Source organism: Molothrus aeneus, chromosome 4 (genome assembly GCF_037042795.1).
Source record: "Molothrus aeneus isolate 106 chromosome 4, BPBGC_Maene_1.0, whole genome shotgun sequence".
Classification (NCBI taxonomy): Eukaryota; Metazoa; Chordata; class Aves; order Passeriformes; family Icteridae; genus Molothrus; species Molothrus aeneus.
This window is the reverse complement of record NC_089649.1, coordinates 45,474,734-45,491,334: the sequence shown is the minus strand read 5'-3', so window position 1 is coordinate 45,491,334 and position 16,601 is coordinate 45,474,734. Positions and strand designations below refer to the sequence as shown.

General features: G+C 42.8%; 2 protein-coding genes across 6 annotated transcripts in view; one reads left to right on the top strand and one right to left on the bottom strand.

Moving 5' to 3' along the window:
- Window positions 1-4,795, bottom strand: part of PPAT (phosphoribosyl pyrophosphate amidotransferase) — a 43,116-nt gene extending 38,321 nt beyond the window's left edge. The window contains exon 1 of the mRNA XM_066548409.1: window positions 4,656-4,795. Coding sequence (XP_066404506.1) covers window positions 4,656-4,783 — 128 coding nt within the window. The 5' untranslated portion in view covers window positions 4,784-4,795. The remainder of the gene's footprint in view (window positions 1-4,655) is intronic.
- The window catches only part of PAICS (phosphoribosylaminoimidazole carboxylase and phosphoribosylaminoimidazolesuccinocarboxamide synthase), a 41,274-nt gene extending 25,834 nt beyond the window's left edge, over window positions 1-15,440 (top strand). For 3 of the 5 annotated variants that reach the window (XM_066548405.1, XM_066548404.1, XM_066548403.1), the window contains 9 exons: window positions 5,345-5,390; window positions 5,994-6,191; window positions 9,033-9,211; window positions 9,863-10,042; window positions 10,133-10,246; window positions 12,050-12,133; window positions 12,237-12,417; window positions 13,406-13,564; window positions 14,206-15,440. In XM_066548405.1, the coding sequence (XP_066404502.1) occupies window positions 5,345-5,390; window positions 5,994-6,191; window positions 9,033-9,211; window positions 9,863-10,042; window positions 10,133-10,246; window positions 12,050-12,133; window positions 12,237-12,417; window positions 13,406-13,564; window positions 14,206-14,372 (1,308 nt within the window). In that variant the 3' untranslated portion in view covers window positions 14,373-15,440. Of the gene's footprint in view, window positions 1-4,992; window positions 5,067-5,344; window positions 5,391-5,752; window positions 5,877-5,993; window positions 6,192-9,032; window positions 9,212-9,862; window positions 10,043-10,132; window positions 10,247-12,049; window positions 12,134-12,236; window positions 12,418-13,405; window positions 13,565-14,205 lie in introns of those variants that run through there. The other 2 variants (XM_066548408.1, XM_066548406.1) reach the window with 2 other exon arrangements.
- The last annotated feature ends 1,161 nt before the right edge of the window (window positions 15,441-16,601 follow it).

Sequence of the window (16,601 nt, the reverse complement as noted above, 5' to 3'; positions counted from 1 at the left end):
CCCTCTAGCTAGGCTAATGTAATGCGAAGTCTGTTGGCCACAATAAACGTAACAGCTGCCTCAGAAATGTCCTCTGGTATCTCATGTTTTGCACTATTTCCCTCCTGTTTTTCCCACTCTTTATAACATTATCTCGTTCCAGCTGGTTACTCCACATTCAGAGATAAAAGCTTAGACCGAACTACATTTTGTGACATGTACATTGAAGAGACCTCAACTTGATTAGAATGAAATCTGGCTTCTCTTCACTTTCCCAAAAATGAGTGTGCAGGAACCTGAGCCCTGCAGGATGTTATGTAAAACAACCTAGCAGATGGAAGAGCTCACCACAGCAAAAAGGCCTTTCTTGTCCTCTCTTCTTGCAGGAGCAGACTTTGCAGAATGTAATTAAGCCAGGTTGCCATCACCTGCAGCACACAACGGCCTAAAACTTGAACCAAGACAGAACTAAAAGAAGGGTTTTTGCATCTACATTCTGTGTCTAAAAGTACTCAGGGATGTTTTACCAGCACATAGAGCATGAATGTTATCGTAAAATAGCACACAGACTCAATCATGGCTAGGGAAACCTTGTACCCTGCATATTCCATAGGGGATTAACAAAGAAATATGATTAATTACAAAATTTGGTATTTAGATAGTTAGGACATTTGACTCTGCACTGCTTGCACCTGGGAGTGAGGGCTATGTTGAACTCATAAAGTGTTCTTGAGATGAAAGGAAAAGATAAATATCTTACATACCAAATTATCAGGATCATTACCTGTAGTATATCTGAGCTCCTCCGAAAATTCTCATCCAAATACTATTGCAATTTTAAGATTTTTGATTGAAAGATTTACAGTGTAAATCACAATACCAATGGCTTGCTAAATAGCCTTAAAAAAACCCTATCTTGTAGCCAAAATGTATATAAAATGTAGATTAACACTTTGATTATGCTATATTGAATGTAGGTATTTGGAAGGATGGCTAATGGGAAGCAACCAGTGACTTTACTAGATTGAAAGAGAAGTGTCTTAACTTACATTGGTGATTATCTGGGTTCTGTTATAATAGACAGTACCAAAATAGTTATAGTTCTGTTATAATGGAAAGGTACCAAAAAACGCACTAGCCAAGCCTCCACTGATAACGAGTTCCATACACAGGCCCAGCTGAGACAAGGGATATTTCCTGACTTAATGGCACTTCCACCTTCATAGGAGATAGCTTTTAGGGACTTTTTCTAAAAATGAGTACAAAGCTGGTACACTCCGGTTTCAGTACACAGTATTACTGCCAAAAGTATTCTTCAGAGAATTTTGCAAAAAGTTAACAGAAATCACACTTCCTCGAAGATTAACTTTGCAAATTTGTCCTGGTCAAGGACTCAAATGACGTCTAATAGATTTGTAATTCAGAGTAACTCCTCCCTCCCTCACCACCCCCAAGAAAATTCTCTCCTTACCAACATACTCTGATTTGATTTTGGCATGCTGTCAGTGGATTTTGCAGTGACTCTGTTCCCTGGCTTACAAAATGCAGAGATGATTTAGACCATCCACTTTTAAGCCTTGTTAATGTTGATGCCAGAGTAACATGATTTGCTTGAGCAGAATTAAGTTAATGAGCATTCACTGCTAAAATTCACTACTGTAAAATGTTACCAAGGTGTCAAGTTAAATTGATAAAATGTTTTAAGTGTGTCGAAGGCCTTGATTAGACTGAGAGTAAGAATATACCGGTTTTTGTTTTAATTCACAGCTCACTGTTATAACGTTAAAACCAATAAAATGCTCTAACTTCTGCTACAAAGGAGTGAGAATTTAAGCCTCAACAACTAGCAGTTGCTTCTTAATTACTGAAAAAAATGCAACCCCAAACAACTTTTAAAGTTGTTTCTGCTAATGTCACAATAGTGAAACTACAAGTATCTTTTGTCTTTGATTATGAGCCTACTTGTGGGCTCTCGAACTTTGCTTACATATACACATCAATTTTTAATGCAGAACAGTTTCAGTGAGTGAAGCCGCAAGCACTACTCATACACACCACTGAACACATGCTTAAATATTTTGGTTGCTTGATGCAGCATACAGTTTCAAGTTTTCAGCTGCAAACATCCACAGTGAAGAAAATCTCTTCAATGCCACAGTAATAAAAATTATCAACTTATTCTTGGCCATTTATCAGAAACAGCCAAGTCCTTCACCTTGCTGCAACCAGCTGTATCAGAACACAAAGAATTTATGCTGCATGTTTTTGTGGCCTCTAACAAATACTCTGGATTTTTATATATACAGGTAAGATTTCAAAGATTAGAAATTATAACATGTTCTCCTCTTTGTGGCCCAGGCATCTCAAGAAATGTAGCTTGATACAATGCCATATACTTTAATATTCTGAATTTTAAAATCCAAGACAAATCACAGGCCAAATTCTGTAATTTGATTTATTGCACAGGACTAATCTGAATATAGAAGAACATGCTTATATCAAAGGGCAGCAATCATTACATGAATATCCTTGCTAATTTGAAGGTGATGTCTAAGGACTGTATTTTCTAGTGGCCAGTCAAATTTCTGTTAGTCACTCAGGCCTGACTTGGACAGCCCATTAATATTTACTATAATCTTCTTTCGTATTTATTTCTTTTTAAAGGCCTATGGTTAAGAGACATGTCTTTGTTTTTAACTTTAAAACCATGGGCCTAATGCAGTTTACTGATCCAGTTAATGCTACACTTTAACTCTGGTTTTCAAGAGACATTCCAAAATTTAAAAAGAAAAATAGCTGTTATGTTATTACTTCCTGATCAGAATGCCAGCTCTTCTACCATTGTAATAGTAAAAAATGCAAAGAGAGAAACATTAGCAAAGAAAATAGGAACATTAATATCTCAGCTATTGAACAGAACTTTATGGAGTGCTTGCAGAGGTATACCTAATGGAACAGACTGTTTCACTTTTACAGGTGCAATGTTTATGCCTTTAGGAAAGCATCATTTAAAAATTTTGACCATTACTGAGTTAGATCAGAATCAGAGGTAGTGCATATATGCCTCTAGGTGTGTAGCTTCCTGTAGAATTTGTGAATGAATGGATCATAGTATAAATACTGGTGTGTACAGTTGTGTCCTCCACAAGGGGATACCTGATATTAAAAAGATCAAGCAAATTAAATATATTTGTCAAGTGCCCATCAAAGAAAAAAAAAAAAAAACAAGCAAAGCATATTGAAAAGTTGAAATTAGGTTGCAATGAAAATTGAGATAATAAGATGCAAAATAATGAAAATACCTCAATGCCACCTAAAATACTCCAGGTCTACCAGTGTAACTGTAAGCACAGACAAGGTAAGATTATTTCCAACCTCTTCAGAGAAAATCAATACAAGCTAAAATGAGACTATTGTTTCATTTTACATGAAAACCATGGGGGGTTTGGGACTTCGGCTGTATCACTCCAAATATAAACATTTTTGGTGGACACTGGCAAAATATATATACCTGTAGTTGAAAGAGAATTATTAGCATATCAGAGTCAGTAGGAATGCAGCATTTTACCAGGAAAAGTATATGAAACTCTACTGTAATAAACAGAAAATGTCCATGTAAACAATTTCCTATTGTTGGTCCAAAACCAACCATTTGCATGTCTGTGACCTGAGAAATACAAAGAATGTATTTTATCTATTCAGTGCATGTGTACTTACCCGTGCCCAGGTTACCTAGGTAGCCCACCTACCTAGACTGTCAGCAGTGTGTTTACTGAGCACACTTTTTCCAGCTGTGGAATCAAGCACAGCAAACAGGCTCAGCATGTACCACTGAACGATCTTGTGCTTGCCTAGCTGTGCATGTGCTCCCACAAGGACGATATACCTTTCTGGCACCACTGCAAAAATGATTGGTATATGTCAGTCCATAACATTATTATTTTGAATACCAACCAGATGGAAGCAGAACCCAAAGTTCATTTTGTAGCTCTGCATCCACATGGATGACAGTGTATCAGGTCTGTTGTACATTGCCGTAGACACGTCAGATAGAAGTTTTATTGTATCGTGATGATGAATCTAAACCACTACCACTAGTAAGAGCCTAAAAACGCTTAAGAACTGCTCAGTTTCGGTAGCCTCGGATTGTGTGACTTACACTTTAAGGTGAGCATCTTGAGAATAACGGCCGGGCCTCCCGCTCGGGGCGGCTGGGACGGGGCGGCGGGTGCATTCCGCTGTGCGGGGCTCACTCCCGCCGCCCGAGGCTCAGCCCCGCCGCCCGGGACGCGGCCATGCCGCGGGCTCCGCGCAGGGACGCGCGAACGCCCGGGCCGGTGGCGCGGGCCCGGTAGCGAGAGCGGGTGCAACTCAGGCGAGATGCAGCCGAGGTCCAAAGGCGTTCGACAGCTCTCCTTCGGCGGGACCGGCTCGGGAGGCAGGAGGCGGAGGGGTCCTCCTTGCCCTTCGCCTCCGGGATGCTGCCGGGGCTCCCCGCCGGGGCGGAGCGGAAGGGACCGGTCGGAGCGCCCCCCTCCCCTCCCAGAGCGCTCCCGCCGCCCGAGACCTGAGGCCCGGCAGGCTGCACGTGCCGCCGCACGGCCCCGAGCAGCCGCCGCGGCCCGCTCCGACACCGAGCCGCGTCCGGGCACATCTGGCCCCCGCGCCCCTCTTACCTGTGCTGCAGCCCCACCAGTCCCAGCGTGATTACATGGGGCACGTCCAGCTCCGTGGGCCACGCGCCGGAGGCGATGCAGCCGAACACGCCGCACTCCTCTCGGATGCCCAGCTCCTCCAGCTCCATGGCGCGGGCAGCACGTGGTGGCGCGGCGGCCCCGCTCCAGCTCCCGGTCCCGCTCCGGCGGCTCCCGCGCGCTGCTGCCGGCGGCGCGCTCAGCCCACAACGCCGCTCCGCCCGGGGATCCCGGTGGCCCGCCGGGCGCCTCCCGCCTCATTTACATACGGGGGGGGGGCGACACCGCACCCCCGGCCCGCTCCGCCGCCTCGCCCGGCCCCGCCTCCCCTAGATTCCACTCTGCCCGCCACGCCGCGGGGCGTCCCAGGCCCAGGGGATGTTTGCCCGCGGGGTGAGGGCGCGGGGCGCCGGGGCCCGGGCGCGGCGTGGCGCCGGCATTGGCCGGGCAGAGGGCCGGGGCCGTGTTTGCACGGGACGGGGTCGGGGGGGGTGATGCTGCCGTCCGGGGTTCGGTCGGGGGGCTCGGCGGGGCCGCCCCACGGCGTAGGGCGGCGATTGGCGGGCGGCGTGGCGGCCCGCTGCCCGCGCTGCCCGCCCCTTCCGCCGGCCCCTTCTTACCTCGGCGCCCGAGCCCTGCGGCGTGCGCTCAGGCTCTCTCCTGTGCTCTAGGTGCCCGTGCCCGCTCCCGCCGCAGCCATGGCCCCCGCAGCATCAGGTAACCGGGCGGCCGTCGGGGGTGGGTCGGTCGGTCGGAGGTTCCGCTCTTGGGGGGCCGGTGCCCGCTCAGCAGCTTAGGGTATAGGTGCCTGAGAACCAACTTTTTCCCGGAGTGTTTTTAAATTGCTTTGGGTTTTTAATTTTTATTTTTCAGTGTGTAGTCGCTCGTACGCGAGGGTGGGCACGGCTGCAGGGGAGGTGGCGGGGGTAGCTCCAGGTGCAGGATGCGGGGCGACAGCCGCCCCGCGTTGCTCCTGCGGCGGAGCTCCGGGAGTGCCCCGAAGTTTGAAGAACAAGAAAAGCAGCGGGGCTCTCGGCCGCCGCGCTCAGGCGGCAGCTCCCGGCTGCCCGGGGCGGTGGGGGCGGCCGGGGCACCGCCGGAGCGGGCCAGCTGCGGCTGGCGCGGCCCCCGTGATGTCGGGAGCACCGGGCGGGAGCCTCGAGCGCGGCTTTCGGCCTCGCTGCCGGGGGGAACGTGGCCAGAGTGGGTCGGGGCTCGGGGAGCTCCTCGTGGTCGGGGCGGCTCTGCGTGCGGAAGTAAACAAGTCTTTGCGATGCAAAAATGACTTTGTTTTTGTGTTTTGTTTTTTTGTTCTTCTAGACCTGAAGCTTGGCAAAAAAGTTAATGAAGGTAAAACGAAAGAAGTGTACGAGCTGCCAGATATCCCGGGATGTGTTCTCATGCAGTCAAAAGACCAAATAACGGCGGGAAACGCAGCCAGGAAAGACCGAATGGAAGGGAAGGCTGCCATTTCCAACACAACGACAAGCTGTGTGTTTCAGCTGCTTCAGGAAGCTGGTCAGTATTTAAAAGGCAGAGTGTGTATACTTGCATGTTACAGACGTTATTGCGAAACAGTATTGTTTTATAAAAGAGTTTAACCTGCCCTGAGGCTTTTGGGTTTTTTTAGTCTCTTTTTTATTAGCCTTTAATTATGCTTTTCTCTCTGGTACTTTAGAGCTGGGTGACTGACTTGTTCATTTGGAACATGAGAGTATCTGCAGTAATCTATTGCAGATAACTGCAGTAGTTTCTCCTGCTTGTTTGGACACGCCTCTAATCCCCTTCCCCTCTGCTTTTGTCAGGTCTTCCATACCCTACACCTCCTTACCTGTAACTCTGGGCTGGATGCACCTGCCTTGCTTTACTACATCTGCATGCATAGAACACTTCTAGTTAGTGGTACTACCACACTATGTCTAGGCATTGTGAAATCTGTGTATGTAAGCTGAAACATAAAATCAGAGTGTCTTTCCCCCCCCCCCTCAGTTGTGTGTTATAGCAGCATAAACTTTCTGTAAGCTTTGCACATAACACTTGCAAGGACCACATTGCAAAATACATTTATCAGTCTGTATTGAGTATATCAGGAGCTTAATCTTTACTTTAAAAGATTCAAACTCCCTGATGCTAGCAGTGAGTTTTATAGAGTACATAACTTAAGTCACTCAAGTAAGTTTAGCACCCCACTTCCAAAAATGGAGCCAGTAGCTTTGCTTTGAGAAAGCATTTTAGAGTGTCTTTGAGTAGTTGGCAAGTTGCAAAGAGGAATTCATGCTGGTGGTGAGTCTGCTAACAGTATTAGAATACAGGCACTACTAAGCTTAGCTAAGATTGCTTATAACTGTGTGCTCCGTGTGCTTTGAAACATTCACACCAAGAATGCTTCAGGCACCAGCTGAGTTACTCTAGAATTTGTAGTATCTGTTACAAGGTGTGGTGATAGCTAACTGTGATAGCTAACCTAGCATGGTTTGTATGGGGAAGAGAAAGATGGTTTCTCTAGAGTTAGAGCTTTGTCACAGCCCATATTTTAAGAACTACTCAGACAGAAATGCATACCAAGTAATTCAGTGTAATCCTAAGTCTCAGGCTTTCTTGGGAAGCCTGTTGTGTATACACTACTAAGAAGCCTCCTAGGTATTTGATTATTTTTGCAGTTGATTAAAACTTCTAATTTTCATTTCAAAGCAATTAGGGAGATGTTTTGCCCAATTCTTGAATGGTGATAGTTAAGATAACAGTCAAAATACTTCATATCCTATAGATGTGCACTTTTAACATGAAGAAGCCATTCTGTTGACCTCTCAAAAACCCATGAGTGGCTCGTACTCATAACTTCCACAGGTGCCATGGAAAAACATGCAGAGTAAACTGCAGCTGCATTTTAAAGCAACCAAAGAACTTTGAGGCTCTTCTCCAGTTTCCTTCTTTCAGTGGTGTAGATGCAGATAGTGGGAATGCCTTGTTGTAGAGAGTGTTTGCTTGTCTGCATTGCGCAATTCTTCTTTACCTGCTCTTTCAGAGGTGATGATTTACGAAGTTCTGTTAAAGTTTCTCTCCCTTTTGGAATAGAGCTAATGTCAGCCTAGCAAAAGCACACATCTGCACTGATTAAAAATGTCAGTGAACCAATCAGGGTCCTTAATGTGCATTTGATTATTTCAATTGTTCTGCCTTTGAAGGAAATGCTCTGAACTTTAAAGAGTCTGTGTTCATATTTTAAGACCTTTTTGTTTCTTTCTTTATGGTTCTGGAAGTGGAATGGAGTAGAGCTGCTTGGTTTGACTGAGTGCAGCTCCTTTGCCTTCTGTTCCTGGCAGATGCTGACTGGGCTTGGCAGTTGTTGTGCCCTGGTCAGGTGTGCAGCACAGAGTCCCCAGGCAGGGGGACTGCAGAGCTGCTTTGTGGCAAAAACCAGGCCTTTTTAAGCAGTTAGCTCATTACCAGCTACACAGTTTTAAATCATAACAAACATTATTCAACCAACCACCATAACCCATGATGTGAACACATGGGTTATATAATTTGTTTTTCTACCTCTGACTCAGCTGAGTCATATTCCCATAGTCCTTTTCTACTTAGCCAAAGTAACAGGCCTGAGCCATGATCTTACAAGGACTTCCTTCTGTAGGGTTTTACCTATCTGTAGCACTCAGGGAGAAAGGTGGGACTTTCCTCAAGAGCGAAATTGAAAAAAGAGCCATTTTGCACTTAGGGTGCTGATCTGCATCTTGGCTGTCCCTGTTTAATATGTAGTCCAGCATCTTACAATTATGTAAGAAGGTTAACTTGTGGCAGCAGGTTTGAGGGCACATGATTCTGAATCTGTCTTTTGCCTAATAAATCACCAAGATCTAGTGTCCTAAATAACTTAGTTTGAGATGAATGGGAGGACAAAGCCATTCTCTCTGCCCCATCTGCTTTTATTAAGCAAAGTAGTAAAGACTGCTGTGCTCTGTTACTCCTTTGAAAGGCTCCAATTACTGTTCAATCTATAATGAATCTTTCACCAGAGAACATGGTTGGGTACTTGGTTGCTGCTAATTATTTTTTTTAAACAAACAAAAACATTGTGAAGGATAGATTTAATTTTTAAGGCTCTGTGAACAAAATTATAAAAATAGGATTTCTGAGTTACAAGTTATTTTTGTATGATAAAATTGGCAAAACTAATGACTTGTGGAAGATAGTTGTCTTGCAGGGCTGGAGTGGGCTTAAAATACCATGAAAAGATTTAGTGTGTCCCTTAAGTCAAGGGAAGGACAAGATTCAGTTGTACTTAAAGATGTTTGTGACTACTGTTTTAGCTGTGGAGTGTGCTTACTAATGGAACTAAGCTGCTGTCTTTTTATTTAGGCATCAAAACAGCTTTTGTCAGGAAACAGAGTGACACAGCGTTCATAGCAGCTCACTGTGAAATGATCCCAATTGAATGGGTATGCAGAAGAATTGCTACTGGCTCCTTCCTCAAGAGAAACCCTGGTGTCAAAGAAGGATATAAGTTTTACCCACCCAAAATTGAGATGTTTTTCAAGGTAAGTTTCCTTTCCTGTGATGTTAATCAAACTTAAGCAGAGCTAAAATTCTGTATTATCTCCTTTAAAATGCTGACAGATAAAGCAAGCAGTGCTAGTGTCTGACCAATCCTCTTACTCTCAGTAGTTTTGCCATTCTAATGTTTTCTTGCATTCTTATCCAAAAGCTCTTTTGTCCCAAGTCCATACAGTAGTGGCTTACAGTACAATCAAAGAATAACAAACCAAGCTGTACTGAAAATCAGAAAAATGTAGGTATAAGGGCTTTTTAGGCATAAGCCTAATACATCAGTTGAAACAGATGTGCTGATATATTTGAAGAAATTAAACAGTGGTTGTATGGTGAGGGTAAGTAGCTAGCTAGTCCTTTAGGATTCTGAACTCCTTTGGGAATGTGTGCTTAAAGATTTATCTGGTGAACTATAATCTAAAGTGTTTGTGGTGTACCCTGTTACTCTTAAAGATGGTCAGGTGTTACAGCAAGTATTTTCAATGTTACTGTCATTATTTTAATGCTAATTGTAAAATACTAGTTTGAAGCCTGTATTTGTTACTTAGGAAAAAACACAAAACCTTGTATCTTTTAATGGCTATTTTTCTCCTATAGCAAGCTTAAATTGCATCATGTATTTGTTCTGGCTTTGTTAACAGGATGATGCTAATAATGATCCCCAGTGGTCTGAAGAGCAAATAATCGAAGCAAAATTCTGTTTTGCTGGACTTACAATTGGCCAGACTGAAGTGGACATTATGTCTCGTTCCACTCAAGCCATTTTTGAGATCCTGGAAAAAGCATGGCAGCCCCAAAACTGCACTCTTGTAGACCTGAAGGTAGAAGAATCTAATTTCTTGTGATCCCGGTTTTGACAGGAAAAACATCTCTGTGTAATTACTAAAATAGGATTCTTACTGTCTTTTTAGATTGAATTTGGTGTTAATGTGCTGACAAAAGAAATTGTTCTTGCTGATGTTATTGACAATGATTCATGGAGACTGTGGCCAGCAGGAGACAGAAGCCAGCAAAAGGACAAACAGGTGGTGCTTTAATCTTTACCTTCCAAGTGAGCAGGGGAGAAGAATGAAGAAAGTAAAGCCTACAGTTTACCATTTGCTTTTGGAGTGGCTTTTTCTAGGTGGTCTTACGTTGTTACAAAGTAGTTTGTATGGTCCCTTGTTGTCCAAACCTGTTCTCATTAAATAATTTATCTGGTTTATGGTAGGAAAAAATCCTCTCTCTGTATATCTTCAGCTGGAATACCCAACAGCACTATTGACTGGAGCTGTCATAGTGAAGTGTAGGGTTTCCAGGAGTGATAAGGATTTCTGACTTGCACATATAATAAAATAGTTGATAACAGATAGGTGGGAAGAATAGAAGCTTTGGTTTCCAGGTCTGCCTCCAAGTTTCTCAGTTTATTCAGAGATTAATTATTATTATCCTCTACTAGTAGAGATCTGGTGATACTTAAGAGGGAACTGCAGTGAGGATGCTTTCCTTTGTTATTTATTTTGGTTAACCATGAATTCAATAATGTTGCCTCCAAAAGTGTTGCTAATGGCCTGTGCCTACATGAGGCCTGCAAGCAAGTTTAAATATAGGACAAGTTCTGTTTCAAACTTACAGCATTTATACTTCACAAATATCTCTGAATTGCCAGATGACTAGTTATGAAGGAGCTGGTTTGGGAATGCTGCTGCCAGGAGTTTGTCATGGTTGAGACAACATGTAAGAGACAACATGTGAGAGACCCTGTGAGAGAAAGTGTTGTAGGCCATGGGGGAAGATTTCAAAGTGTACCTGGGAGGAGCAGTATTAATTTTAAAATGGGAAGAAAAACTGCTCTGTTGTTGACTTGACCTGAATTATGTAGCGGCATGCTTGAGTGAATTGCTCTGACAATCTCCTAAAATAAGGTACATGATAATATCATGTAGAACCTAGGCTGGTACAGTGCTACTGCAGGCAATCATGTCATGAGAAATCCAATTTTAAAGAAGTTGTATGTTTTTCCTTAAATTTTCCCTGTGGAAAGCTTCCAAAATCTTAATATCCCTGTGGCTGAAAGTCTTTTGTGTTGTAAATGGGCATAAATTGCAATGTAGAAGGCTGTTTATGCCTGGAATTGCTAGAAACTGTGCAAATATTTCATTTGAGGTATAATAATAATTCTTACCAATTATAGTAGTAAAATTAGTCTTTTGTGTACCCAAACCATATTAACTTCGTCTGCTGGTTTTGGCTGGGGTAGGGTTATTTTTCCTAACAGTGGCTGTTATGAGGCTGTGTTTTGAATTTGTGCTGAACAGGAGGTTGATAATAAAAATATGTTTTTGTTACTGCTGAGCAGGGCTTACACAGACCCCAAGGCCTTTTCTGCTTTTGGTACTGCTACCCTGGTGAGGAAGTTGGGGGTGGCATGGGAGGTTGGGAGGAGACACAGCTGGGACAGGTGACCCCAGCTCGCCAAAGAGATATTGCAGATCATATCATGTCAGTATGTAAAGTGTGGGGGAAGGAGGAAGTGGTTATGGGGAGATGTTTGGTGTTTGTCTTTCCAAGTCACAGTTATTTGTGATGGGCCCTGCTCTCCTGAAGATGGCTGAACACCTGCCTGCCCATGGGAAGCAGGGAATGAATTCCTTCTTTTGTTTTGTGTGTGCAGCTTTTGCTTTGCCTGTTCAAATGTCTTTATTGCAACCCATGAGTTTTCTCAATTCTACCTTTCAGATTCTCTCCCTGATTTCTGGTGGGGGAGTGAGTGAGAGGCTGTGTGGGGCTTGGCTGCTGCCTGGAGTTTAAACCACAACACTTCAATGCTTTTATTTTCCTTTTTCCAGTCCTATCGGGACCTTAAAGAAGTGACTCCTGAAGCACTGCAAATGGTTAAGAGAAACTTTGAATGGGTTTCAGAAAGAGTGGAGGTACCTGTTTTTATGAACAACACATCTAGACTTCGATAACTGTGTGCCTTCAATCCTGTTGACTGCTTTTATTTCTCCCCTCCCTCTCCATTCCTTTCTCTAGTTGCTTCTAAAAACAAAGAGCCAAGGTAGAGTTGTGGTGTTAATGGGATCATCTTCTGACCTCAGTCACTGTGAAAAAATAAAAAAGGCATGTGCAACCTTTGGAATTCCTTGTGAATTAAGAGTGACTTCTGCTCACAAAGGGCCAGATGAAACCCTGAGGATCAAAGCAGAATATGAAGGTAAATGCCAAGAAATACTGTTTTGGATTGACACAGCATCATGTTTCAGAATGACTTGGCAACTTAAAAGATTGATGTGGGGTTTTTCAATTTTTTTTTGTTAAAGAGAACACCAAGCTGTGTTACAGTTGTGTTTCACAGTTGCTAGTAGCATGACTGCTTTAGGTAATTGTAGAGTAATATATTGTCCTACTGTGCTGCCACACCTTCCATTACTCAAAGCCTAACCTCTGCTTTTATCTCAGTATCAGAACTGCTTTGCCCAAGCCCTGATCATGTTAATAGATTTACTGTAGGACCTTGCTGGTGATGCCAGCAGTTCTGAAACAAGGCAGGACAACATTTTCTCTGACTGATTGAATATTCTCATGTGTTATATTAGGCAGATGTTGCTCCCACCATGTTTTTTCTGTTTGATGAAAACATTCTTGCTTAATACTTTAGATGCCATGAGAAAAAGATGCTTGCTTTAAATTACTGTCTTTGCCAAGAAGACTTAACATCTCTTCAAAAGTGTGTCTAGCCTAGCAGAGGAGATACAGGAATTATTTATTTCTGTGGGAGTATACACATTCTAGGCATACCATTCTACTTGGTGAAACTACAAATGTGGTAACCACAGTTAAAACACTTACTTTGAGGTGAACTGTTTCAGATTTAAGGAGAGGAACACTTAGAGATGCCAGAGGATTAGTGGCTCTGTTCTCTATAAAGCTAACCAGCACCTCTTCCTCTGATCGAGACTTCTGCTCAGAGTAAGAAATGCTAATTTCAGCTGTGTCTGGTAAACATAGCTGGGATTTAATGATGTAAGATTTCTTAGAAGATATTTCTCTAAAAGAGGAAGTTGGACACAAAATATTAGTGCCATGTGATGGAATTGGAAAGATGACTGCAAATACAGCTGTGAACTCAGACAAAGCTCCATGAAAGCAAGTGGTAGAGAACAAGGGGGATTGCTTATCTCCAAATGTCTTCCTCCCCACAGGAGATGGAATCCCAACAGTGTTTGTTGCAGTGGCTGGCAGAAGCAATGGTTTGGGGCCAGTGATGTCTGGTAACACTGCTTACCCTGTTGTCAACTGCCCTCCACTCTCACCTGACTGGGGTACTCAGGATGTGTGGTCCTCTCTCAGATTACCCAGTGGTAAGATGATCTTCAACTTATGCTCTTGTTCTGATCTAGCTCCATTTTTCTGTTGTTCTAATGTACACACAAGGTGCAAAGCATTGGAAAAGCAGCTGGATCAGCAAAGTCTGTGGAAATCTGTCACATGCAGGCTTTGACTTCTTAATAGCAAAAAGCCCAACAGACACAGCAAAGATTACATAGAAATAATCCTTAAAAAAGTAAGCCTTGGCTTATCCTTGCTAAACTTTTTATTTTGAATTGAAAATAATATTGATGGAAATTTAAGTAATTGAATTTTGATACATTTTCCTTATGATCAAAGATCAAATAGTATCTTTCTCAACAATCAGTGTAGGTAAACCTCAACACTTCACTGCTAATTTTTACCTGTGTTATTTTTAACTCAGTAACTTGAGTGGAGGCCCAGAAATCTGTTACCTCTGTATAAGGGAGTCATTTGCATGATGGCTTTTGGTGTGAAGTGCCACAAAGCAGTCATATTAAAAGTAATGGAACATGTGACACTTCACTAGCTTAAAACTGGGTCATGTGGCTCCTGGAGGCTGAAACAAGCCTTGTCTTAAATTGTTCTTCAAAGAAAATGTTTTGTTTGACTATAAACTATGCTTTAGTAAGTGGCATTCTCTTCTCTGCAGGTCTTAGCTGTCCTACTACTCTGTCACCTGAAGGAGCTGCCCAGTTTGCTGCCCAGATATTTGGGTTAAACAACCATTTAGTGTGGGCCAAACTGCGATCAAACATGTTAAACACCTGGATCTCCCTGAAGCAGGCTGACAAAAAACTTAGGGAGTGCTCCTTGTAAGTCACACTAACAAGTAACTGTTATTAGTTACACAATGATAATGGTGTGTGCATTTTCATTCATATTAGGATTTACCCCTGGATGAGCTCAGAAGTCCTGCATCATTTCTTGCAGAAGAAAGCGTTGTTAGAGCAGAATAGGAAGTTTGTTGTGTCGTCATCCTTCCCTTGTGTATTTTTTAATATAACAGCTAAGTAGAGATGGGGAAGTAGAATTTTAGGTACTCTTAGGTACTCTTTCTGTTGCTTCAGAATGGTGCTGTTCTGTTTTTTAGCCCATAATGTTAACTACAGACCTATGTCAAGAGAATGATTTGGTGCAATCTTAATAGAATTCAACTAGTCTTTTGCATTTCTGCAACAGTAACATTCTTGTATAGTATTAATCTATGTCTTGAACCTTATTAACTGGACTGCTGACAAAGGCCAGTGTTGATGCTGTTCTGCTTGCAATGATGGTATGCTTTCTTTAGCAATAAAATGGCAACATATACTGTATTAATAGGAAAAGAGTGTGGAAAAATGTCTTAAGAGCCTGAAATAAATACATGCCTTATTTTAAAAATGTATATACATACATGTATATTTTAAAAAATATGTATGTGTATATTTACCCCATTGATATCTTTTGGAATGATGTGATGACGTTGACACCAATTTGCTTATTCATAACAAGTCATAAATACAAGTGGCTTGAGTGACCTGTAACTTGGCTTGTTGCCTGTTTGCTCTAACTCTTGCCTAGTCCAGGCTTTGTCCTTTTAAAGACTAGGCAGATCTACCTTCAGTAGTTCTATAGGGGCTATGTGATGATGTTGGACTGTCTTCATACACTTCAATAACTATAGCTATTCTGTGTCTATATTTCCTCACTCTGTTTTTGTGGAAATTTTACTGAACAGGGGAACAAATACTAAAGCAACAAACTTCTGGGGGGAAATCTAAGCATGACTTTCTTGTCTTTGCACACACCAGTCTTCTGAGTAGGTAAGATTCTAACAAATATGCAATTACTCAAAGTATGTAATACCTATGCTTTTACAATTATAAATAAACTATTGAATGCAAATCTGCTTCATGGAGATTTATTGAGTAAGTACACTCAAAAGTAGCTATCAGCTGTGGTATGTAACTTCAGGACTGCAAATTTGGTAATCTCGTAAGAAGTTTATGCACTAAAACCTGCATGGAACACTATTAGGTGACAGCCTTCTGAAAGATGCTCTGCTACTTGATTGTCTCAGGAGTGTTGTTTTGTTCATTAAGTACTCCTCTGTGATGGTGTGGTGGGTCAGGCTTGCCCTATAGTGAGGAACTGGATTAAGTGTTGCTGCTGGCCTTATTCACAGGCACTGACCACATTTTATGTGTATAGTGTAGAAGAGCTCTAAGCAGTGTTCCCTTGAATGCAAGGGTTTAAAATTGGTCAAAGCTTATCCTAAAGTAAAAGAACTGTAACTTTTCTTAAGAATTAGGGCAGTTGCTTTTGTAATGAATCTCTAAATGAAGTATCAATAATAGTGAGGATTAGTGAAGAACAAAGAGGCTGAAACTCCTTTGTGGCATAATCTAGATTGAGGGCGTTTAGTCTATTACTAGCAAATTTGCAAATAACATCAAGTTGGGCTGGCATGTTGATCTGGGTGTGTTTAGCCTGGAGAGGGCTCAGGAGGGACCTCAGTGCCCTCCACAGCTCCCTGAAAGGCGGCTCAGTGGGGAGGGGTTCAGAGGGGTTCGTCTCTCCTGCTGTGCCTGCAGTGAGAGGACAAGAGGACATGGCCTAAAGCTCACACCAGGGAGATTCAGATTAGATATTAGAATTTCTTTTCACTGTTAGTGTTGTCAGGCATTGGAATAGGTTGCCTGGGGTGGTGGAGTCACCAATCCTGGAGGTGGTCAGAAGGTGTCTGGATCTGGTACTGGGTGATAAGGTCTAATGATTTAGGGGTTGCAGTGATAGTGCTGGGTGCATGGTTGGACTGGGTGGATGATCTTAAGGGTCTCATCCAACCTAGATTATTCTATATTGTATTAGTGGAAGCAGTGACTGCCAAGTAAAGATCCTCAGGACTGGGATTTTTTTAGCAAGCAAACTATTTACCACGTTAGTACTTGTCTGCATACTTGCCGAGGCACATCTGAAAGCAGGCCAACAGCACTCCTGACAAGACACTGATGTTAACTTCAGCTAACAGGAGAATTAATGGGTGAGGAGTCCATGCTCTTTTGT